The 26,148-nt window shown below is 47.3% G+C and overlaps 1 protein-coding gene across 1 annotated transcript in view; it reads left to right on the plus strand.

Annotated features, from left to right (window-relative positions):
* The window catches only part of FBXW4 (F-box and WD repeat domain containing 4), a 77,926-nt gene that overhangs the window by 21,232 nt on the left and 30,546 nt on the right, over positions 1 to 26,148 (plus strand). Inside the window, exon 5 of the mRNA XM_017674342.3 lies at positions 7,071 to 7,165. Within this exon, the coding sequence (XP_017529831.2) occupies positions 7,071 to 7,165 (95 nt within the window). The remainder of the gene's footprint in view (positions 1 to 7,070; positions 7,166 to 26,148) is intronic.

The following is a 26,148-nucleotide window of genomic DNA, read 5'->3' on the forward strand; positions in this document are numbered from 1 at the left end:
TCCTTCCTTTTGCTTGCTCTCTGTTTAGGGAGGTTAATTTTTCACCACCTTGTTTATAAGCAATCAGGCTGATAATTAAAATGTGTTTTTACTGCGTCTCTAGAGAGTGATGTGGTCAGTAAGCAGTAGAAAGATGACAAGAAACAGGCGTTGTTTGTTGCCTCACTGCCCGATTGCCTTGTCTACAGTCAGAGATCTGCCAGGGCATAACAGAATGAGGCTGATAAGTACCTAACCTCTGCTTTATGGACTCCGCTTGTCCACGTCTCGGTCAAACAGGCTCACACCTGTGAGACAGAGGAGAATTCTTTCTTCATCCCCATGTCCAGCAGCCATAGCCAAGGCCTGTGAACATCTGGTCCTCTGGGCCTGCTGTGGGAACTTTGCTGATGATTCAGCCGATGGTGTGCAGGAGGCCCAGTAGTATTTTGCTTGTCTGTTTTTCAGCATCTGGAGACTTCGTAGTGCTAACAGGAACGAAATGCTTGTCTGTGTCAGCAAGTGGGCCTCTAAGACACATAGGGAGAGGGCTCAGGAGGGGGAAGTTGCATCTTTTACTCACTAACTTTTCTAACCCTTTGTACCCTCTGGTGACCACTCCTTCATGTAAAAATGTCACCAATTTATGTAGATAAGGACTAAATATGTGTCTATTTATAGAAGTTTGCTATTTTCTTCTTTACACTTTGTACTTTGTCAGAGAGACATGTATACCAACCCAGGGAGCCTGAGAAAAGTCCAGATCTTTTGACTGACCTGGAAACTGAGCTTTGTATTACCTGCTTCCCATTCCCCCAATCCCCACTTCTTACTTCGGTTTCTGATTGGTCACTGTCATGCCATTCCTTGCAAAGAGACTGGCCTTAACTTGCTCTACTGCTCAGAAGCCAGTCAGCATAGAAAGCTTTTGAGGCTTGTTGACCCAGATATTCTCATCTCATTCTGGCATCTTCTTGACGTGGCTTCAAGCTTCTCCTAGCTCTTCCTTTTCAGTGACATCTCTTTCTGCTCTCCTACTGTCTATGGTCTGACATCCAGAGCAGTATGAAACTAAGCTTTATGACCACGGGTAGCTATTCAGGGGTATTGACTGCTTACAGTAGAAGAATGATAGCAATTTTATTTGGGATATTGGGTTAGTTCCATGTTCAAGTGCCAACTCAGCCCTATTTAGTGGCTTAGCTTTTTTTTCAGGCATTAAAAGTAGTACTTGCTAATTCTGAAATTGTCAGTACAGTACATCCTATTCCTTTTAGGTTAGTAACAGAATTCTCCCCCAGTTCTTCAAATTCAGAAGTCTTGCCAGCAGTTTTGGGACTCCCCAGTGCCAGCTCATTTTTAATGGCTTTCTGGGTGCTCCTTCTGTTCCTCCTTTCTGTTATCTTTGCATTTAGCCACCTTCATCTTCCTGGCCCATTTCCACATAACCACAGCTAGCCTTTTTTTTTCTTAATTTTCAAAATAGAAACAAAAGCCTGTATTTATAGTCACCATTTGCTGGGATTTTGCTTTTTATTTATTTATTTATTAGGGTATCATTGATATGCACTCTTATGAAGGTTTCACAAGAAAAACAATGTACCACAGCTAGTCTTTTATAACTGACTCTCCATGTCTTTTTGGTGGCATCTGCAATTCTATAGCTGCTTTTCCAGGCTTCTAATATATGTGAACTAATGTAAGAACTTAAACATGTTTGCCTGTAAACATCTGGAGCCTGTTTGTTGGAAGTGCTGTGTTTTAGGAAAGAGATTCATTTTACTAGGGTAAAGGGAACTTAAATATTTTCTTCCTTCCAGAAGACAGAGTTCTCTTCTTCCTTTCTACCCACCTAGTTTCAAATTTACTGTGACTTAGCTTGGATTGCCTCTTGGGCTTTAGTGGGGCTGAGATGTGATAGGACGGTAGCTTATGTTCTTGGTGGGCCTAGACTGGTACTGACTATTCCTTCATTGCCTCCTTTATTTCTTTATTCCTTCATTCTTACAAGTGCCTACTGTATGTGAGGCTTAGTGCACAAAGCAATTCAAAGGTGATGAAGATATAGACTCTCTCCTCAAGAGGAGCTGAGACACGTGTGCACCAGCTAGGAAGCTGATCAGAAGTGGCCAGTACTGGAAAATCTAAGGCTCAGGAAAAAGGCCAGAATGTTCCGAGGTTGGAGAGATCACAGCTGGCTTAGAGTAGGAGACATTATGAATGAGGGAACATTTGAACTTGTTTTTTCTTCTTTCAGTTATTTTTCAATGCATAGATTTGCTTGTTTGTTTTATGATAGTATAGAATGTAACCAGGCACAGTGCTAAGCATGTTACATTTATAGGCATACCTTGTTTTATTGCACTTCACTTTCTTGTGCTTTGCAGAGATTGAGGTTTTTTTTTTACAAGTTGAAGGTTTGTGGTAATCCTGTGTTGAGCAAGTCTATCGGTTCCATTTTTCCAACAGCATTTGCTAACTTTGTGTCTCTGTGTCACATTTTGGTAATTCTTACAATATTTTCAAGTCTTTTCATTATTTTTTATATTTGTTATGGAGATGTGTGATCAGTGATCTTTGATGTTACTATTGTAATTGTTTTTGGGTATAAGGTAGCAAACTTAATCAACAAATGTATGTGTTCTGACTGCTCCACAGACCATCCATTCCCCATCTGTCTCCCTCTCCTCAGGCCTCCCTATTCCCTGAGACATGACAGCATTGAAATTAGGCCATTTAGAACCCTACAGTGGCCTCTAAGTGTCTAAGTGAAAGGAAGAACCACACGTCTCTCATTTTAAATCAAAAGCTAGAAATGATTAAGCTTAGTGAGGAAGGCATGTCAGAAGTCAAGATGGTCTGAATACTAGGCCTCTTGTGCCAAACAGTTAGCCTGCATGGGTTGTGACCACAGAGGAAAACTTTTTGAAGGAAATTTAAAATGTTACTCCAGTGAACACACAAATGATGAGAAAGTGAAACAGCCTTATTGCTGATATGGAGGAAGTTTTAATGGTCAAAATAGGAGATCAATCAGCTATAACATTCCCTTAAGCCAAAGCCTAATCCAGAGCCAGGCCCTAACTCTCTTCAATTCTGTGAAGGCTGAGAGAGATAAAGAAATTGCAGAAGAAAAGTGTGAACCTAGCCAAGGCTGGTACATGAGGTTTAAGGAAAGAAGCTGTCTCCAGAACATCAAAGTGCAGGTGAAGCAGCAAGTGCTGCTGTAGAAGCTCTAGCAGGTTATCCAGAAGATCTAGCTCAGATAATGAATGAAGGTGGCTACACTAAACAGCAGGTTTTCAATGTAGGTGAAACATTCTTCTCTTGGAAGAAGATGCCATCTAGAACTTTCATACCTAGAGAAGTCAATGTCTGGCTTCAAAGCCTCAAAGGACAGGCTGACTCTCTTGCTAGGGGCTAATGCAGCTCGTGATGTTAAGTTGAAGCCAATGCTCATTTACCGTTCTGAAAATCCTAGGGCCCTTAAGAATTATGCTAAATCAACTCCACCTGTGCTCTATAAATGGAATAGCAAAGCCTGGATGATGGCACATCTGTATACTACATGGTTTACTGAATATCTGAGGCCCACTGTGGAGACCTACTGCTCAGAAAAAAAGATTCCTTTCAAAATATTATTGCTCATTGACTGTGCACCTGGTCACCTAAGAGCTCTGATAGAGATGGACAATGAGATTAATGTTGCTTTCATGCCTGCTAACACAACATCCATTTTGCAGACATGGATCAAGGAGTCATTTCAACTTTCAAGTCTTACTAAGAGATAAATTTCATACTATAGCTGCCATAGATAGTGATTTCTCTGAAGGATCTGGGCAAAGTAAATTGAAAACTTTCTGGAAACAATTCACCATTCTAGATGCCATGAGAACATTTATGATTTGTGGGAAGAGGTCAAACTACCAACGTTAACAGGAGTTTGGAGGAAGTTGATTCCAACCCTCATGGATGACTTTGAGGGGTTCAGGATTTCAGTGGAGGAAGTAGCTGTGAATGTGGTGGGAAAAGCCAGAGAACTAGAATTAGAAGTGGAGCCTGAAGATGTGACTTAATTGCTGCAGTCACATGATAAAACTTTAATGGATGAGGAGTTGCTTCTTGTGGATTAGCAAACAAATTGGTTTCTTGAGAAGGAATCTACTCCTGGTGAAGATGCTGTGAAGACTGTTAAAGTGACAACAACGGATTGAGTATATTACATCAACCTAGTTGATAAATCAGCAGCAAGGCTTGGGAGGATTGACTCCAGTCTTGAAAGAAGTTCTATGTGGGTAAAATGATGTCAAACAGCATCACATGCTACAGACAAATCATTTGTAAAAGAAAGAGTCAGTTGTTGTAGCAAACTTCATCATTGTCTTATTATAAGAAACTGCCCCAGTCACCCCAGTCTTCAGCAACCACCACCCTGATCAGTCAGCAGCCACCAACATCGAGGTGAGACTCTCTACCAGCAAAAGATTACAACTCGCTGACAGCTCAGGATGCTTAGCACTTTTTAGCAATAAAATCTTTTAAATTAACATATGTACATTGTTTTTTTAGACATCATGCTACTGCACAGCTAGTAGACTATAGTATATTGTAGACATAACTTTTATATGCACTGGGAAACCAAAACTTCATTTGGCTCGCTTTGTTGTGATGTTTGCTGTGTTGGGGCAGTCTGGATCCAAACCTGCTCCATCTCTGAGGTGTGTCTGTCTGCATTTTCTCATTTTATCCTTTAGGATAGTTCTCCCCTCTACATAATTATGCTCATACTGTGTTTTAGATGCCCGATATACCCTGCTGTATCTGCTTTATTTTATGAGGTTTTCCATTATTATTACAGATCATTTGTGTCATCTTTGATTGTTTCATAATGGACTTACCATAGTTTAATTACTATTTTTCCTGCTGGATGTTGCTGTCCAATTTTTCTCCTATAATAATAAGAATCAGCATAACTGAGGGCCTCGTGCCTGCCAAATGCTGCACTGCTTAGGTGCTTTATCCATAGCTTTACTTTTCCCCCCGGCAACCCTGAAAGGTAGGTATTATTTCCCATTTTATTCATGAGGAAACAGGCTAAGAAGTTACAAAAACATCCCTAAGATCAGAGATAATAAGTAACTAGGGTTGAAACCTAGATTTGTCTGATACCAAAACCCACATGTGCTCTTTCTGTAACTGCAGGCTGTGTGGAATATGTTTACCATTTAGGTTTTTCTTTATTTTAGGATTATTTTCTTTGGCTAGAGTCTCAGCAATAGAATTACTGAGTGTAAGGATTTGGTTGTTTTAAGGGTCTCGCTACATATCTCCAACTGCTTCTTAAAAGCACTGCATAAATGTCTCCTCCCACAGTTACATCTTCTCCAGGGATGGGTCAGTTTTGGATTTGACAGCTGAGGGTGAAGATATGATCACATATTGTTGTCAACTCCTGTCCTTAGGCATCATGATACTCATGTTTCTGGACAGTGGGCTGCTGGGGCAGGCCAGTGGGGTCACTTTCCCAAGAACATGCTCAGAATTGGCAGCATGCATCTGGAGCCACTCCTGGAGACCAGGGACCTTCTTCTGTGGCTTGTGCAATCTAAGACTCCACCAGCTCTTTCGTGGAGGACACTAGTAAATTCAGCACTGGTGCTGTCTTCATAGATTTTGTAATCAGAGTCCTTATTCCTCCCCTGTGCTGCCCTCCCTGTTGCCAAGCAAGACCCTGCCTCCTAGGGTTTGAATCAGGGAAAAGGCAGACTCTTCCAAGCTGGGGCTGTCTGAAAGAGGACATTAGAAGTGCATCTAGCTCCCGCTGAAACCGCCTGCCTGTAGATCCAGAAGAGCAGGCTGGAATGGGGGCACTGCAGGACAGGTGTGGTATTTATCTTTGTTTTCTACCCTTCCTTGATCAGGATCTTCTTGTTAAACTTTTTTTCTTTTCTCTATGTTGGGAAAAGTAACTCATACCCTCCTGCCCCCTTGATACACACATAAAAAATTAAAACACTTTCTCCTTTTATAGGGAAAACATATCATGTGACCCTAAGAAAGCAGGACCACCCCCTATCCATCACCTACCCTTAAACTCAAAGAATGTTTCCTGAAAGCTCTTCCATCTAAGGTCCTGACTTTGGTGTGTTCCCCTTATAGCACCGCAGGGACCTTGAGAGGTCATTGATCCAGCTGACTGCCTTAGGATCCCTCCTTGGCTGTTGTCTGGGGACAGCCGTGTACATCTGAGGTTTCTTTTCTGTTTGGTTAGAGGCTTATTTCCCTGAGTGTGTCATCTGGGGTAGGGTGACGTGAGGGGGCCCACGCTTAATGGGAGATTTCTAAATGCATCGGCCGCTGAGAGGGCTCTGTGAGTGTTGATTAGAGTTAAGCCCAGAGTGGCTGCTAATGTACATTCCTGACTGATAGGGACCAGATAATGTGCTCCAAGCAATATTTTTAACCTGTAGGAGATATGGAAGCTTTAAAGAGTTAAGCTTTTCTGCTACTTTTGGTGACACTAGGTGCTAAATTCCCTGCTGACATGAATAGCATTGGATCCTGGGCATTATCAACAAACAAACAAGAACACACCACCTTCCTTCTTTGAAGTGTCTTCTTCTTCCATTCTTCCCTTCCCTTGCATCTTTCTTTTTACTCCTCCCTCTAATTCAACTTCTGTCCCCCCATACTGTGCCTCAATCTTCTTCCTACCTCTCCAAAGTACAATCTTGGTGAGAGATCAGAGAAAGGAAAATCCACAAACACGAGGAGGTTGCTACGAGGTGAGCCCCAGCTCCTCCCTCTTCTCCTCAAGTCTCAGCTGAGGATTGTGGACCTTCTGATTTCCTGGTAGATCAGGCTATCTGGTGGAAGTTAAGGAGAGAGCCAGGGTCTGTTTGGGTGGTAGGCTAGCCAGAAGCTGGCGAGGCTCCTCTGTTACATGGTGAGTTTTGTGTATGCAGGACAGCAAGGATTCCCCGTTTCCCTGCCTCCTCCTAAGGGACAGTCACCCTACATGGTGCATCTTCGCTCTCCCCCATCCCGATCCCAGGCAATGCCAACGAGAGCATCTCCTCTCCTGTTTCCAGGTATGGCCTTTGGCCACAGGCCGACTGGGGCAGTGCTTACACACCATCCAGACTGAAGACCGAGTCTGGTCCATTGCTATCAGCCCATTACTCAGGTAAGGGAGACGTTTTTGGATATGATTTTGTCCCATATAACAATGCTTTTGTTTTAGGAAGTCAGGTGGGCTAGAAAATCTTCCACCTGTGTATTCTAGGTTACTTTGAGCCACTCTCCTGGAGATTTGGAAAATCCTCCAGAGACTTAAGATCTGTGGCTCACTTCATATATGCGTGGGGTGGAGAAAACCTTCTAGGGGCTAACTCCCTAAGCATCTAACCCCAGAAGTGGGAAGGAGAAGACATTATGCTAGAATGTAATGAGTCCAGCTGTTACAAGAGTGTCTCTTCTTGAGCAGATGCCCTCTAGGGTTGCTTGCAAAGCAGAGGCCTCTCAGCACCCCTGGGAGGTGAGGGCACCAGCCAGCCTGCTTTCACAACTCACATCTGTGGTTTATTCCACTTGGAAAATGTCTTCTTGAGTAGCCCTTAGAGAGTTGACTCATCAGGAGAGGCTCACGGCTATGTCCAGCTGGGCCCTCATCCAAACACATGTATGTGGAGCAGATTCATTGACAGTTGTAGCAGAAGTGCCAAATTTTTTATGGTGGCTTTGCCCTGTCCTTTGTCCTACCTGGTATTTCGCTAGCTTTACCTGTGAATGAGTGAGCTTTGCATCCTGACTTCTGCTTTCTAGGCTGTCTTGAACCAAGGCAGAGCCTCTCTCCTCCCCAGTGAGTACATAGGCTCTCTCCCCTGCACCTGTCCTGTCAGAGTGCTTATCTAGGGTCTTCCCCCACTCCTTCACCCTCAGTCCCCACCAGATGATCAATGGGAAAGCTGCAGGGCTGCTACCCTCCAACGCTGGATTTAAGTGAGTCACCTGTTTTATGAGAGAGCTGACTCCCCTCTGCTCAGCCCCCTTCAGCCCCCTTCTCCTCACCCAGTGGAGCCTGCGCCCCTCCTCTTGCCCTCTTCCACAATTCCCTTTCAAATTTTTTTCTTCCTAAAGAATTAGAGCCGATTAGCCACGTCATTAATTCTTCAATTTGACGGCTGATATAGCAGGACCTGAAACACATTGCTGACCCCAAAGAATGGAGACCCCATTCCTTAGCATACTGACGATGGGAGAAGTTAATTAAAATTCCACAGAGCGGAGGTGTCGGCTAACCTATAAACCTGTCGCTGTTCAGAACAAATCATTCTAGCAATCCTAGGAAAGAGGGAAGGAAGGGCCAGCGGGGAGTAAAGAGGCCTAAGTGTGCGGGAGCGAAGGTGGAAAATGGAGCCATCAAGCTTTGTCCCCACCTCAGTTGCCCCTTTTAGAATCAGTTAGCCAGGCTTGGAGGCCTATGGGTTGGATATATGTAAGGATTGAAGGAAGGCAGGACAGTCTTTGGGAGCGGACAAGCAGACTGGTGACTGAGTCTTGGTGGTGACCTGTGGACTTCTGCTGCTTTCAGGAGACCAAGGTGGGCTCGGGTGGGGTCAATGGTAAAGGGAAGCTCTTCAGAGCTAGAGATTTAGGCCACAGAACACAGGCTCTGCTAGCCCCCCATCCCTGTGTTCCTTTACTTCAGCCACCTGCTCTGGAATTTGTTAGGCTACCTCTTAACAGAATAGAACATGGCAGCTGTTGAAAATGTGCCAACAAAGGAGGTTGAGGACATTAAGAACCATTTTGGATCACAACAAATGGCTTTGAGGAAGGACCTAGCTTTTTTTTTTTGCTAGTACTAGTACAATTCTGTGACAGCCACTGTCTTGGCAGCTAACTTTTAGTTGTCATTTGCTCTGTGCCAGACCTTCTGCTAAGTCCTTGATGTACCTCATCATTGGTGAAAACCTGGTCTTGTGTTTTCTTCACATTCTTCTTCAGAATCTTCTTGTCTTGCCTCTTACCTGGCTCCGGGATGTTTCAGTCACTCTTCAGCTCCTGCTCACAATTGTCTGAGATGACCTTTTCCCTAATTCCACAGATGGTGTCTTGGACTCTTTTTAATAGTAGTTCACATTTGGGATTTTTTACATCAGATGACCATGGTATATGCTAATATTATCTCTCTGCCCCTTTTTCTCTTCCCCCAGAACACACTGGGATTGGGACCTCTTCATCTCATTATTAGATCCATTTCTTCTCACTTTGTCCATGAATTTAAACCTTTCAGTAAGCTCACCCATTTTCCCAGTCTGAGGAGATACTGCCTCTCGGGGTCTGTTCTGGAAGACTGGGGTTCTGTTTGCCACTAGTTAGCAGGTGGCCTCAGGTAAGTCATCCCCTTCTCTGAGTCTCAGTTTCTGTGAATACTCTTTCCCTTATAGACCTTACGACATTTTTGTGAAGATGACCCCAAATAATGAATTAGGAAATAATTCTGTGAAGCTGGAAGGCCTATAATATGCCAAGCAGACTCTTTCCTCCCTGGCATAGCATTTGTTTCGTGATGTTACTGTCCTCCTGTGTCCACCTCGCTGGGCTCCTCCCGGCCCTCATGGAATCACACTGCTCTCTTGCAGTCCTCTTGAGGTGGTGACTCGGCAGGCATCTCTTTCCTCCCCTCTCCCCTGTAGAGTTCCTGCCCTTGATGGTTGCCCTCTGCGCCCTCCCTGCCCCCTTCCCTGCTGAGTATGGTTGTGGTATCACTACTGTGATGTGCCCGTGAAGAACATGTGGAGAGGTGGGCAGCAGCTGTCTTCCAGGCCAGGTCCTCCGGGCATACCTGAGAGCGCTCCCCCCGCCGCTGCTCCCTCACACAGTTAGAAGGAAGCTGGGCACTTAGGAGACCTGGCACATCTCTTTTCTCAATTAATCTCTTTCTTCTATTGAAAATCATTTGTCGGAGCTATTCCTCATATTTATCTTTGAGCTGGGCTTTTCTGCCTTTCTTTCGTATGTGTGTACTTAAGACACTTGTATTATGAAACATGAAAACTCAAGCCCCAGGCTTAATTTGGGGTGCTTATGGCTGGGAGAAAGCAGGTATTCTGTCCTATGTCCAAAGGTCACCTTTCCTTCCTTCCATGACCTTGAGTTCTTGATTTGTAACCCGTCGTGGAGGATGTTCTCTCATGCTGGCTATGTGTTTAGGGCTATGGTAGGCACTCAGAAACACAGGAGGAAAACCAGTAGTCTCCACAGGAGCTGGCAGGGAAGGATTGTTTCCTTTCTGTCCTGTCCATCGTCTTGTCCCAACACCAGTAATCCTGTTTTTAAGATTCATGACTTAGAGATGAAGCCTTCTTCCTCCCTCTTCCTGGGAGGCCCTGCCTGGAGCTGTTTGATGAGCAGAGAAAGGCAGGCTGAGATGGAGTAGAAGCAAGGTGCTGGAGATGTTCGGGGGGCATAAGGCGTATGTCTGGGTGTGATTGTGGGGCGGAAATACGTTCAACCCAGTTGGTCTCAGAGCTGTAACCTCATGAGGTGACTTTGGATTCTGAGCACTTTTCCATGAGTAACACGGAAAAGCAGAGGTTTAAAAAGTGTGCAAGTCATTTTATGCCATTTAGAAATTATAAATACTCAAGAGTGAGGAAATGCAGAGCTGTTAAAGATTCAATCTCAATCTCTTCCTTTCTTGCTCCCTTTCCTCCTTCTTCCATATGTTGACCAAGCCCTTGCTATGTGACATCTCCCCCAAGGGTCTTTCTTACTCAGCAGTGGGGATAAGATGGCACATAACTGTAATGGTTGCTGGACAATGGTAAGTGCCTGAAACTAGGCTGTCTCTGGTTGAGGGGAGGGAGTGCCACCCTGTCCTGGCAGAAGAAGCTGAGGCTCAGGCCCATGTGAGTGGGCCAGAAGGACAGCAGCTGGTGCTGGGGTCTCTAGCCTATTGCCGCATCCTGTGGTGCTGAGGGAGGGTCACGAGGCCAGCCACGGGCCACTGCTGTGCCTCATCCACCAGTGTCTTGGACAGTAGCCGTGGCCTGGGTGGGACTGGGGAACATTCTCTCTTCCTGGAGGCCGGAGAGCCACAGAGAGGAGAGGAGAAGGGCAGTATGCAGTGGCGGCCTGGGCTCCCTCTGGCAGCTGACAATGCTTGTCCCACCCAGGAGGGGGAATGCTCAGAGCTCTTCAGTTTGCAGGGCCCTCTCCAAGCCAGCTATGGGGCCCTGGTGGTGAAATGAATCTGTAGACCCACTTGCCCTGCTTGCTTGGAAGGGGAAGAGAGAGGAGCCCACAGCTCCATATTTATTGCCTCCAAGAAAAAGGAGATGCCCAGCAGAATCCTTTCCTCATCTCTGAGCAATACTTGCTATAGGGCGAGGGAATGTGGTCAGGAAGGACACTTGGGTTTTAATCCCTTCTCTCTTATTTCTGTCATTAGGGAAATATATGAGTGGTATAGGTGTAGAAACTTGACTTAGCTGTGCTATTAAATATACAATATAATTTTGTGTAACTTTGCTCACTGTGGTGGCCTGTTTGTTTTGGGCGGGATGAGTCCAAGTCTGCATGAAATGTACCGATTCAAATTTGTAAAGTGAGTTGTAGCCTCTGGGGGGTTTTGAGGGAACAGCTGCCCCTTCTTGCTTCACTTCTCACAGAGGTGAGGGAGAGTCTGGAAGGAAAGCAGCCCCTGTGTCCTGTTTGGTAAGGGAGTGGGTCTCTGGGGAGAGCAGGGCATTTGTTCCAGTGGCTACAGGGTATACTGTGTGTTGTGTGTGTGGTAGACGCATATTCATCAGCCTGTTAAAATATACCTTTCTTCAATGAAAGGTAATTGCATCTGGAGTTTGCTTGAACAGAGAGGTTTGAAAGATTGGAAAAGGAGGCAGCCAACTTTCAGTTTGGATTCTTTTGGCTCCCAGTGGTTCAGCATTGCTCTGGCCCTGGGCTTCATACCCCTCTCAGTGCTTTTAGGGAGAGATGAATCAGAAGTAAAGGTTGTGCCTCTAAGTTTTCCTTTATCTGGTTGGTGATGAGAGCCAGCCTTGAGGAGGATTCCTGACCTTGACAACCTGAAGAAAGACTCTAAGAGATGACTGTGTGCTTCACATTGTGGCTGGTCCTACCACTGGCACAGTCCATAGCCAACTCAAGGATCTCTCTGATGTCCCTTTCCAGGGTCAGGGCAGAAGGAAGCTCCCTCTGGGGCATGTCTAGAGAAAGGAGACCTTCCCTAGGCAAGAAGTGACCTGATGTCCCCCTTTGCCAGGCTACAGAGCACATGGGAGGCCCTTCTACATCTGGTGACCCTGGATGAGACAATCAGAGGCACAAAGACACCGTGGAGGGGCCAGTGGCTGGCATGGTGGAAAGGGAGGCATGACTCCCAGAGAAAGAAGGCAGTTCGGGTAATACTAGGGGGGCCTCTGGTCCAACCTGAAATGACCAAAAAAGACTGGTGTGGGGATACAGTTGAATCAGAGTCTGGTCCCGCTGAATCTCAGTGCAGTGCCTGCCACCCTCGAGTTCACTGCCTGTGCTCAGCCAAACCTCTCCGGCAGGTATCCATCAGTAGCAAGAACGAAATGCCATAGGGGTGGGTTTCATTTCCTCAAGACCCTGGATTCCTGCCACTACCCAGAGCAGGATGGGCACAGGGAGGCTCATGTGCTGAGCTGCTGGCCTGAGACCAGCCACCCAACCAGCCCTGGCCGGCCCAGACCCATTTGTGGGAGTGACTCCTTCTCTGGCTGGACAGCAAGGCTGGCTCAGTTGTCAAGAGCTGACTTAAATAAAATACCACAAATAGAAATAGAGGCTGCTGCAGCAGGTGAGATACTGAGCGTACAGTTGATGCATCCAGGCCCCTGTGTTTCCAGACCTCTGTCCCAGTGCTTAAATGCTTCCTTTCTCCATCTGTCTCTGCTTCCCCCTCTCCTCCCCCATTCTTCCATCCTCTCTCTCCAGATACTTAAGCATTACTATGTGCTAGACCTTGGGGAAACAACAGTGAACCATACAGCATAGTCAGACGAGAGACAGACGCGTCAAACGGGTAACACGGTGTGCTGAGCCCTCAGATGGGGTAGTAGCACACTGGAGGTCTCCTCTGTGCCTGCACCGCCTGGCTCCAGGCCCCGCTGCACCGCCATTTCTTCTGCTCTTCCCTCACCAGGAAGAGAGAAGGTAATTCTCCTGCTTTAGCTGTGGCTGACTCTTCCGGGTTGTGTGTGCAATGTGCCTGTGTTTTTCCACCTTTGATCACTGTTCTGCCGACAGATAATTTAGCAATCACATCCCAAGTTGGAAGCATGGAGTTAATGTTAAAATTAGCTTTTTCTTTTTTTTTTTACTCTTTAAACTTCAGTGGGTGATGAGGCAGAGAGGGAGGCAGGAGGGTGAAGGGGAGCCATAAATTCTGTGGCTGGTGTAGCTGTTCTCTGAGCAGCCGGGAAGCCTCTGATGTCTCCACAGCACTTTCATTAACATTTAAATTAAGGGTTTGTTTTCCAGTCTGTTTTATAGGCGGGGACCTTTCATGGCCTGTCACATGCAGCACCCCCCACCCCCTCCAAGCAAGTGTGTAATTGTAGCCGTTGCTCTATCCTAACTCTGGATTGCAGCCGGAGTTCAAAGGGAACTCCTGGAGATGGAGCTCTGGAGGTACAAGGTGTAGCGGTCAGGATGTGGGGGTTCCTCTTCGAGGGAAGGCGTGTGGTCGAGGCGCCTTCTCTTATCTGACCTGTACTTCTCTCTGCTCTTTAAGGGACACACACTCCGATCTGACTCGGACCCCTCCCCGCCCTTCCTTCCTTGGGGCCTTGGGGCATGTGGAAAGGGGGAATTCCATGAGTGGTATCTCCTTATATCACAGGTCTGGCCCGGGACAGATTGCTGTAAGATACAGATATTCATGCTTACCTTCCTCCTTTTAATTTTCTTTTAGCTTCAAGAATACTTCCTCCTACTCAGAGAAGCAACAGTTTAAAAGAGATTGCCAGCAGAGAAGAATTTAAAATAGGGGACTTTGGCCCTAAAAAGTGCTTTCCCACATAGACAAATCTGTGCAACACTCTGCACTTGGTTACCAGGTCTGAGGTACATGTGTTTGAAACAGCTTGCTGGTTTAGGAGATCATTTGAGGAAACTGTTTTCTGAGGTCTTGGCATCCAGAGGAAGCACTCCTACACCCTCAGAGTGAATGTTTCTAAGCTTCCTTGCACACTGGCATATCTGGCAGCATTCGGGGGTGTTTGAAAATACATCCCTGCTTTGATCTCCTTCCCATCAGTATCCTGTAGATGACGAGAATGTGTACCACCCACTCATGAAGCATCTCAGTTCATAACCTCTGAGGGCTTAGTGCACCCACAGCTGGTCTCAGGCTAGATATGCTCTCTAGGCAGTAATGAGAGGGGGTTGGGGCCTTTCTCCCTTTCTGTTCAGAGGCTGAGGGTTTCCTTTCCCTTGGAGCCTTAACTTCACTACTCGATTCACTGCCACTTTCCTCTCTTACTTCTCTAATCCACTCAAACCATCCGTGACTTATTTGCAGGATTGAAGATGGCTGAGTGTCTTGCCCTCCTGTTCCAGGTAACCTAGTCAACAGGTGGATACCCTCATGCCCTGGAGTTCTGCCCAAGGGGAGTGCGGGAGGAGTCGGGGCGATCCCTGTGCAGGTGCTGCTGGGCTCAGATTGCAGGCTGGTGTCCAGGCCCCGCCTGGTGGTGATTAATCTGGGACACGGGCCGGCAGAGGCCCAGCCAGGGCAGCTTTGGTCCCTCACTGTGAAGACCTTTGGCTCAGAGACTGAACTGATCTCTCTCGTCTGCTTCGGCTTGAGTTTGATCTGTCAAGGCTAAAGAGGAACCTGATGGTGGGGCGGAAACTTCTAGCCCCGTCTGACTTATGGCACGGATCCGTTCCAGTGGCCCTGTCATGATAATACTCATATATTTAAGATTTCCCCACCTGTTTGCTATAACAGATCAGTAAAACAGGGATCTTCGTGAAATATCTATGCTTTTAGTTTCTTGAGCCAGTGGAACTTACTTCTGTAAGCAGTAAGTAGTGAATGGGTTGTACTGGGCCCACGTGAAAAAGGCAATGGTGGGGGTGTGCCTGGACCAGTAGCAGAATGTATGTTTGTATATTGGGGGGTCATGTCAGAGGTGGGAGGACCACCCCACCTTCCTGTAATTAGGTGACTATCAGGCCATTGGGGGCAGATTTCCATATTTCAGTTTGGAGTCAAGTCTTAAGTTCCTTGTTTCCTTTTTATTTCAAACCAAATTTTTTGAAAAGGTGCCTTCCTTGTTTCTTTTGCCAGAGTCCTGTTCCCAGGATCTCTAGCTGGCAGTCCACAGTTCAGTAGTATTTCTTCCCTTCTCTGAGTTCAGGACTATCACACATGGCCCTACTTCGTTATGGGCTTAAGACCCAAGAATAGGAATTCTGCTGCCCATGACAGTTTCCCTGTATCAGTGAGTCAAAGTGAGGTTCATTACAGTCCTTCCATTTTGGGGGTCATAAGCTTGGGACTCAAGAGCTGGAACATTTTCTTCACACTGTCGGGAAAAAGAGTAGACATCCATGTACATATACCTCTGGCAGCGGAATATGTGGACACCACTGATGAGGGAAACTGGCTGTAAAGATGCTGTGAATCATAAAGGTCTATGTTGATTCTGAATTTTGCTGTGCTGACTAGAGTTTTTACATGATGACAAAAAAGGATGTTTTATACCTCAACAAGGCAACAAATACATTCGGCTCTTCCTTCAGGTCAGTACTAAAAGAACTCCGCTCTGTAGATTGGACATCTGCTAATCCTTGTGCCTTTCTAGCCGTTTCTTTTGAGGTTTAAGATTGTGAGCTTTTGGGGGAAAGGGTTTTATTCCGTCTTGTGTAAGAGTTATGCGCCTGTGTGCTACTGATGAAACCCCTGTGCCTCTGGGGTGCCCTATTAAGCTGACTACCCAAGGTCCTTGCCCTATTTCTCAGCTTGTTCTTGCTTCTCTCTCTGGTTGGGGCTTGGGGGTGGTCTGTGACATGGTCTACAATACCCTGTCAGATAAGCTTGTCTCAGGCACAAGGCTCTGGCGAGAGAGGGAAGAGTAGGGGGGGAGGAGGGAGGGGAGTATGTACTTGCAGAAGCCATGGTAATTGCAAAGGGAATATTAGTCCAAGAGCTAGCTGCTGGCCCAGGAAATTGCTTTCTGCATAAGCTTTCCTTATTCAGAGCTTGTGATGCAAATTTGAAATATAAATGGTGCACAAAAAAGTAAAGGAAGGGCAGATGGAGTTCCAATTGAGATATGGTAACATCCGAAATCTTCAGCAGGGTCTTAATTTTCAGAAGAGAATTTCAAGTAATGAGAGAAAAACTTTTAAGAGATTAATATAATTATAAATCATATTTTGTTGTGACACTCCATTTTGTGTGACACAGACAGCTTTTTCCATGTTCTTGTGTTCAGATTTGTCTCTGGCCCAGCTGAGCTTGTTCTGCTGTCTCCTCTGCTCCTTCCTACAACAAAACCATCATTCGGCTCCTAGAACACTGGTCATGGTGGTCATGGTATAACATTTTTGGTTTTCACAGCAGGCTGAAAACAGCGCCCCATCTAAAGTTGGCACACTTCAGACAAAGTGCAACACAGGTTCTGCAGGCTGAAAAGCACCCATCTCAAAGGCAGGAGCTTGCTTGCTTTCAGAAGGCATTAAAACCAGGCTAAAGCTTCACTTCAGTGCTTTCTCTGATCCTCTTCACACTGTGGGTAGGCTTAATGAAGTATAATGTGGGGCTACCGGGCCCTTTTTCCTCTCTTAATTCATTGCTTCATCTGCCCCATCTAGAGGGGTGGGTTTCTGCTTCCAGGCTGGAGACACTGAAGTCCAGCTGCCTGGATGCTTTGGTGATGCTGGAGGGAGGGATGGGCAGGGGATGGCCACCACTTCCATTATGGCATGACAAGTGGTCAGGTGAGAAGCTTCAGACTGGCTTCTTTCTAGGAGCTGAGCTAATAGCCAGACACAAAGAGAGGCCAGAGGGAGTATAAAGGAAGAGCGTTCCAATATGAATATACCTCAGTGGTAGAGGCCACTGTGCTGCTGGAGGGCTGCTTCCCCTTCTTTGTGTGTGGCTCTGTCCCACACACGACATGCACTGTGGGATATAGCTAAACAGGGAAGGGAAAGCTGAGCTGTGCAGGGCAAAGTGAAATATACCCCTTCCTGCCTGTGGCCGAAAGTGTCCCTCCCTCCTTCATTGACTGGGGAATTTTGAAAGAGGGATTAGCTCGAGTTTGCCCTGGGTCAGTCCTGTGGTGCCTGGTCAAAACTCTGGAGTCTCTGGAGCACTGTCTCCTTATAGGATGCTGTCCAAATTTAATCAGCCATCACCTGGCATGTGCTCCTTACCCTGAACTTGCTGCACCATGGCCTTGAGGGGCTACGGAGAGAGCCCAGCTCAAAGCACAGGACCCACAGTCTCTCTTTCTCCCAAGGACCCCACTCTTGCAGGGTGCTTCTCTTGCTGCCTGGTGCAGCTGTAGCATTAGCTGTTCTAGCCAAGCCTGGGCCTCTTTTCTCCTCAGCCTCATGAGAGGAGACCAAATGAGTGATTGGAGTGGCCTCCTATGGTAAGTGACCCAAGGAAGGGTCAGCTGGACAGGAGGGGGAGATTGGTAACATTTGGCAAAGAGAGAGGGATGCACAGGTTAGTGTGTTTTAAGCAGCCTCCTTTCCTGACTGGTTTGAACCTCACTAGTACCCAGGGTAAGCTGTGGTTGAGAATAAAAACAAAAAATTAACAGAAAAAAAATACAGATTATTCAAAGGATTCTTCCACTTGTTAGAAGTCTGTAGCCAGGAAAACCCTTCTTTACAGGCTGGCAAAGGCAGGTCCAGGAATAAGGAGAGGAAAAGTTAGAGTTTTAACATTTCATTGGTTTGGCAGTGAGTATCAAAATAAAAACATGAAAACCTTTTGACCCATAAATTCCACAAATAGGAATTTATCCTAAGGCACTAACCAGACAAGTACACAAGATGTATGTATAAGGACTTATATCAAGAATGCATAAATACCCACTAATGGTGGTCTGGTTAAATATTTTATGGTACATTCATCCAATAGAATACTATGTAGCCATGAAAAGGATGGTATAGCTTTATATTTATTGTTCCCAAAAGAAGTCATAACATATTGTTGAATGAAAGGTCACAAAACAATATAGTAATTATTTGACTGTCTCTTCAGAGTTATTTCTTATGTGGTGAATTTCTGCTGCCATTTCCTTTTTTTTTTTTAACTTTTTAGTAATGAGCCTGTTTTTATAATTACAAGAAACAAAGTACATTTAAATGTCTGTTTTTGCATCAGGCAGTTATAGAGAGAATCCTTCTTACATAGTTATTCAAATCACAGATGAAAGGATCTACATTTACTTACTTATTTTAACAATTTTATTGAAGTATAATTTATATGCCATAAAATTTATTCTTCTAAGTATATAGTTGAAGTATACAATCCCATGGTTTTTAGCAAGTTTATAGAGTTGGGCAGCCATTACTCCAATTCAGTATAGAGTATTTCTATCACCCTGAAAAAGTCCTTCCTTACATTTACCTCTGCAACACTGAACAAGGCTTCATGCTTGCGACCTTTTGTGGGGAAAGAAATATTAAAATTCTGGAAACTCAGAACCATTTTTCTACGTAATACATATGTCCGAGTGCCTGCCACACAGATGTATCCAGAATGCTGCTTTGTGCCAGGTCACATGCGAGTATGAAGTACAGGAGACAGTTTTTACTATCAGGAGGCTCATAGTCCAGTCGGGAAAGCAAGACACGTACTCAAACAATTTATTCCTGTATATATGCAGTGCGGAGGCCATCAGCCAACAGGGTTATTGGCAGGAACTCAGAAGGCAGTAGCCCTTTTGTTAAATCAGAGGAACGTACTGAGTGATGTGGAATTTGAAGTGGGTTTTAAGGACGGCTCTGTTTAAGCTGCAGAAGGGAGCTTGAGGCAAGGGCGCACATATCAGCAAAGACAGGATGAGGGATGGGGAAGCCCCAGTGTAAGTTTGGGGGTTCAGAGTGGACAGGTTTGGTTGGCTGAGGTGGGGATTTGTATGGAGTGAGCAGTGAGGCTGGAGAAGAGGCTTAGGGCCTGGTTTTGGAGGCCCTGAGGAGCAGTTTGGCTTTAACCTGGGGATGAGTGGGAACCACAGAAGGTTTGTGACCAGGTTAAAGCAATTAAATCATTAACATGGTGGCACAATGTGTGGGATACTTTGGATGGGGGAAGACTACTACTGTTTGGAAACTTTTCCAGGAGTATATTTATTAGCAGTAAGGGTCTGGACTCCTAGGCACACCAGGAGGACAACTGGGGATTCAGGAGAAACAGGAGAAAATCTGTAGTGGTTATGATCGCTTGTGGCAGGCAAGGGAAGCGACCTCGTGAGTTCCTCTATGAGCCTAACTGAAGGGGACCCTGGTTTTGAGAAGACTGAGTTCTGTTTAATTTATGTTGGTTTGAGGCAATGATAGGACAGTTAGGTAGACACGGCCAGAAGCAGCCAGGAACAGTGGCCTGTAACTCAGACCTGGGGTAGAGATGTGGAAGGCAGCAGCTTAGAGACAACAAGTGAAATAACACGAGTGATCAGCACCAAAGGAATGTTCAGAGAGAAAAAACCTCAGCTGGGCAAGGAGAAACCAAGAGGCCCAAAGGAGCCACCAGTGAGGGAGGCGCGGAACTAGGAGCCCCGAGAGCGGAGCAGCCAGTGAGAGATGGCTGTGGGCAACTTAGCCGCAAGCAAGTTACACAAATTAATTTCTCTCTCCTTGCTTGTTAGGCCTCCTCCCTGTTCTGAGTGATAAATAAGATAGACAAGGGAGATTTGCAACCTTGATAGGCAAGGAGATTTGCAAGCATTTTACTGTGACTTGATTTCAACATTTGGTACTTTTCAAACTACCACAAATCCCAAGTTTTGCTTTCTCTCAAGTTCTTTCCTTTGACTCTTGTTCTGTTCTCTATTCTTCTACCCTATGGTTATTTTTTTCCTTGAGGGTTGCCTTCTTTGGGGTTGGTTTTCCCCTTACCCCTGCTCAGTTCACAAAACCATTCAGGGTAAGCTGAGTTGGGAGGATCAGCAGTTGAGCTAGAGATGCTAAGTGACAAGGTGGGGAGTGTCATGAATTCATTTATTTCCTCCATGTATAATGTTTCGGGGCAAACCAAGGGAAGCTGACTTAGGAGAGAAAAAAGGCCAACTGACCACTTCGCCATTTGGAGAGATTTGACATCAGAGCCACAAGGACTGCCCATGTTCTGGGCATGCTTGGGCAACTATGCCTGTCTGAAAACTTTAAAGAGAATTAAATAGAAAATTTCAAATCCTCCTCAGGTTTTGGAAGTAGTAATTCCATGGGGCTTGGCATTTGTGTTTGAAGCTAGTGGTGAGGAGGGCGGAGTGAGAAGAAGTAAGGGGGTGGAGATGGGAAGCAGGGAAGGAATCGGAGAGAAATTTTATTAGGGCAAGTTTGCTGGGTCTATGGGAGGGAATCTCTCCCCTCCTCCCCATTCGGGTTTGAAAGGGCCGGTGAATCTTTGATTAGGTGCAGGTCAAAAGAATTTACACATTGTGACCTTAATAACTAGAGGTGATTGGCAGCCAGGCTGTGGGGAGGGAGCTGCGGGCCCCTTTCATCTCACTTAGCACAGAGGAGAGACAATGGGCCAGCCGATTTTCCTTGTTGTCCCTTGTTTGAAAAGGTCTGGTGTCTCTACTAGGTACCTGTGACATGGGGGTCTTGATTGGGGTCTCATAAAGGCCCCTGTCAGTATGTCCAAAGGCCAAGAGTACAAAAGCAAGCAGTGGGTGGGGGTCTCAGCTGACCACTGAAGAAGGGAGGGGAGGACCCGCGAGGCAGTGGAGGGAGAAGCGACCCCCGATGGGAGCCCTTATAGAAGGAGGGGAGGAGGGGGGCAGAGAAGGGCCATTTTTGTCCCTAACTCATCAAGCACATCTACAGAATTGTCCAAGCTGCTGCCTCCTGGTTTCAAAAGGGAAAAATGATCGTTTGATAAACCGTCCCTGATTCACCACTTTCTCACAAGGGTGGGAGACCCAGCCCTGACCTCTGTATGATTTCACATCAGGACCAGGCTTTCTTCCCCCACCCCCAAATTGCTAGAGAAACTTTGAAATGTATCCTGTGGCTTTCTCTCTGCCTTCTCCAATGCCCCACCACCCCCGACCCCCAGTTCCCACCCTCTCCACACCACTGGCCTCTGTTTTCTCCCTGGGCGCCCCAGAGTGTAGGCAAGTAATTAGTCCCCTCTTTCTGGGGCACAATGAAGCCAGGGTGTTTGGTGGGCCCCTTCCCACCGCTCCCAGAGCCGGGGTCTGGGAGGAAGGACCAGGTGGCCTGTGTAGGGCGTTCCAGGCCTATCCAGTTGCTGGGGCACAGGACTGGGGGCTCAGGGACCATGATGCCCCTGCTTCTCAAAGGAATTTGCAGAGGCACATGCATTAATGGTCCTCACACAATGCTCGCATTTTTTTCTAGGCAGAGGCATCTTCCCTGTGAAAAGGAGGCCGAACCCAGAGTCTAGGCAGGAGCTCTAGCTGCCACGATTGGTGTTATTTCCCACCCCGCGCTTAGTCACTTGGAGCTAACATGGGAGACCAACAGGCCGCGTCTCCCAAGAGCCTGATCTTTGTATCCACTGTGTGCTCCCCCTCTGCCCTGTCAGTTTCGTGTGTTCACGGGGTATTGATTTTAATGCGGGCCTGTGTTGGGCTGGGAGGCCAGGCTGGGGGTGCTCAGGTCTTTGTCTTGCAGGGCTTCTTCTTGGAGGGTCTTTGGCCCTGGAGGCGAGAGGCAGATTTGGGAGGTGGGGTGAGGTGCCAACTCTGGCTGGCAGAGGACTCCCCATCCATGTGTCTGTCACAGGCCCCTGCAGGGTGCCCAGAACACAAGAGCACCTTGGTATGCTCGGGCACACGCTTGCTGCCCCCCGCCTTGAGGGGGGCTGTTAGCTCTACCATGTAGGGCTGCCAGCTCAAAGTGAGTTACGCTTCCCTGGTGACTGAGTCTGGCAGGAGCCAGATTGTGAGCCTCAGGAGCCAGGGCAGAGCTCGGGCTGCAGGGCTCGGGGGAGGTGGGGGGAGGCAGGAGGGGTGCTGGGAGAGCACACGTCTGCTGCCCATGACTGCCCAGCAGCTGGTTAAGGGTCAGGAGAGAGCAAGATTGGGCAGAGGAGAGGCCAAGTGTCTGGGGGAACACTGGCAGGCCTTGAGGGCTCGGTGAGGGGAGCCGGGGCCCTGTCACAGGTAGAGCCATAGGGAATGTCCAGCAGCATGTCCTTGGGCTTTGGTGTTTGCCTCGCAGCAATGTAGCCTCTTGCAGGAGTTAGGGAAAGGTCTTTACCTATCCTGAGCCCCTAGTTTTACTGAGGGGAGGTGTGTGTGTGTGTGACTTGAGGAGGGGGAACTCTGGGAGAAGCAGCCTGGGTGTGGCCTACTCTACTGCTGGGGAGAGGGGAAGCCAGGGATACCCCTGAGTCAGAGAGCCAATGGGCGAGGACCTCCCCTACCCTGCCAGGCAGGCCATGGTCCTGACATCTGGTGTGGTGCTTGGGGGGGGACCTTCACCTGAGGAATCAGGCTTTTAGAAAGGGCCTGTGCCCGCACTTTCCATATGTGGATCCAAAGGCAGAGAGGCGGGCTGGCCACTGAGATGAGGCGGCTTTGGAGAGGCGTCCTGCCAAGATTGCCTGAGCACAGCACCTCCTCTGTGTTGCGGCTGGTACCCTTCAGACTGTCTCAGGAATTGGTGCATGTCACACTGCCAGGCCTAATGGGGGCAAAGAAGCTGGAGCCCCAAGGCCTTTGAGGGGCCTGTGTCCTGAAGGGGTCCCCCAGTAAGGAGCAGCTCCTGCTTTGCATCCCTTTGTGGCAGAGAGTGTCTCCTTCACTGAGAAGCAGACTCCCAGCAGTACCCACCCCTTACCTTTTTCCTTTTACTGTTCTTTTCCCTCAATGTTTCCAAATGCTATTTCTACTTTTTTTCTCTTCTATTTTGTGGGCAGCTCATAAAGAGCCTCAAGGAGACAGAGCTTATGTGTATGGATGTAACAGTGGAGGGAAGGGGTGTCAGGATGGTCAGGCTGGGGCTTTAAGATAGTAGGAAACGCTGTCACTACCCCCAGGCTGCCCTGCCAGTGCCTGGCTGGGAGGGCACCAACAGATCATAACCTTTAAGTGCAAACTTGATGGAGGAGAGAGATGGAAGCATGGAAACAAATTAGATATATCTATAGGGGGTGTTCAGCTGGAGAAAATAAGCATATCTTACTAATTGGAGTGCAAGGCATTTTATTACTAAGCTTCATTACAAGGGGAAGAGTGCAGTAGGCCACTTGGGGGATTCCCTAGGCTGGTTTTTCCCTTTTAAAAGCATCATTGTATTTAGGTTGCAGGAAGATGCAGGAATTGCTGTTGGGAACTTTGTGGTTTACCTGGGGATTTAAAGCAGAGTCTGGGGCAAGGTAGAGGGAGGGAGGGAGAGATGGACCAGTGGGAGGGTGCTTAGAGGCCTGCCTCACTCCTTGACAGTAAAAAAGAGTTGAAAAAGACCTTTTGGGGGTGGGGACCTCACTTCTGGAACTAAGATTGAAGAATTTGGAATGGCAAGAAAAATGTTGATTAGAAATCCTGCCTTCCTGGGAGACCTGATACTTGACTTTAACCTTTGTGTTAAGAGAACAAAATGGTGGGATTCCAGTGCTGCACAGTGGTCAGGCACAACTGTTGCCTCCCATCGTGCAATGGGACCCTCTCCTAGAGGCCGGGGAAGGGCTGGTCTTTTACTGGGCCTCCTTGGATGCGTGCAGTAACTTCTGTCCAGACAGAAGGATGGCTTGGTCCTATCTGTGGAAGATGACCTGAGTCATTCAGTGAGCTCGACTTTAAAGTTCTGACTCCCTTTCCTGCTATTGTGCCCCACAGCTCATTTTCAAAGTGCAGTCAGTCCCCAAGAAGGCTCCGATCCAGAGTGCTTGCTCCAAGGATCAGCTCTTCTAGGTTCTGTCTAATCTACCCGATTATCTGGTGTTCAGTGTTCTCAGAGGAGCTGAGGAAAGGAGTTTCCTTCCATGGCTGGGGTTCCGAGAGCAGGGGTTCAAAATCTTATTTAGGACCAATGCTTATGACCTCATCAAAAGCCTAGGGTTTTTGCTTTCTCCCATCTAAACCATCCTTTTCTTTTACTGGAAGTCTCTGTGTAGCTCAACCTCCCCAAGGCTCCTGGGACTCTGAGTACACAGGATGCCTTCCTGTGGTTGGTAGTCCTGAATCCTAATGGGCACCTGATCCCTTTCCTTAGTGGCCTGGGACCTCCCTGGTAATTGGGTGAAGCTGGGATTTATGAGCTCACTGAGCACCTGTAGGAGGCAGTTTATTTCTATCTCCCTTTCTTCCCTTTTTTCCCATTCCTCCCCACAAAGAGGGAAAGTATGCCCCATGTACATTTTACTTCTCCAAAGAAAAGCACAAGAGATGATCAGAGGAAGCAGTTAGCACCTCATGAAAGTTAACTGAGCGAGAGTGGCCAGTGCTATGTTCCTTCTGCTGTGGGCACAGGTCCTGTGCCTTCCACTGCCCAGCCCTGTGTGTTATCTGTCCCCTGTGTCTGAGTCTGTGCCTGTGAAAGTGTGTGTCAGGGTGGCAGGCAGAGTCCTTGGTCTCTGGGGGCCCTGCCCCCAGGTCAGCATGACCTCCCCTGGGATGCTGCCTATGGAGTCCTCCACCTGGTACCTTCATTACTTTGGGTGATGTCACTGCTCCTGGGACAGTCACCTCAAGAAGACACTATAACATCAGTGAGTGTGCACGGATGTGGATTCTTAAACCACGGGGATCCATTGTTTCCTTTTCCCAGAGTGAGGAGGAGCTTGGAGCCTGGCTATTGAGTTTCTGGAGTTCTTTTATTCTCTAGATTATCTCTTGCCCAATCTTATCCTTGGTTCTGCCCTGTCCTGTGAATTCTCCTCCTAGTGGTAGCAGAGTGCGAGGAAAGGTTTTCTGGAAGAAGCGTGCTTCCCGAGCAAGGCACAGTGGTGGGATGGGGCAATGTGGACCTGAGTGTAGATGAGGACTGGGGCTGCCGAGCTGGCAGGGGCCACGTGTGCACTGCTGGCACTGACCTAAGGGTTCCAAGCATGTTTATGATCAGGGTCATCAGCTTTTCCTTGGAGGGAGCAGAATATTGGGAGGGGGATGAGAAGTTGATTTTCTCAGAAGCTTTTGACTTGAACATATCTCAAGTCAGCAGCTAACCATGTCTGATACTTAGCACAGGTCCTGTGTATCAGTGAAAGCCTGAATCAAGGTGGGTCACCCAGCCAGTAAGTCAGAAACCCACACTACTGTATGTTTGCAAATTTGTGTTACTTCTTTTCATTGTTCTGAAAGGTTTGTATCCCTTCCCTCATGCCTTAGTGGGGAGGAAAAGAAACTGCCAAATCAAATGACCTTTTTGGTATCCTACTTTTTTTCCAAAGAGAAAAACTCATAGTTTTTATAGTTGGTGATTTTTAAAATGCATGATGAAAACATGCCAACAGAAAAAAATCTGTTCCCAAGCATGCACTGGAGTGTAGTGTGAGTGGACTGGGCTAAACGTGAGCAATTGGATAGGCTGGGCAGGCAGCTGCTTGGAATGGTCCCCAGGATCTCCTTAAATGCCTGTGTGAAACCCGCCCCTGTGTCAAAGACCAGTGAGTGCAGTCCCTGCCTTCACCCTCTCTGAGATGGGAGGACCAATCTGGGGTCAGTGCCCTGGGGTGCAGTGGAAAAGAGCCCTCAGAGGCGGAATGAAAGGATGAAGGAATCACCTCTGCACTGTGTAGGAGGTCTTATCCAAGGCTGAGGCCAGGAGGACATGTTTTTTGGGAAAAGTGGGCTCTGGAAGCCCCTGGTGTCAAGCCTCTATTTGGAAAGCCATGCACACCCATGACTAACGGGACTGTGTGGGGATGTGGGGGCTTGGGGAGCTGGAGGTCCCAGAGTTTCGTGGTGGCCCCAAAGCCATGCATGTGCTCAGTCCCTAACCGCTCCCTAC

Source organism: Manis javanica, chromosome 7, assembly GCF_040802235.1.
Source record: "Manis javanica isolate MJ-LG chromosome 7, MJ_LKY, whole genome shotgun sequence".
Taxonomy (NCBI): domain Eukaryota; kingdom Metazoa; phylum Chordata; class Mammalia; order Pholidota; family Manidae; genus Manis; species Manis javanica.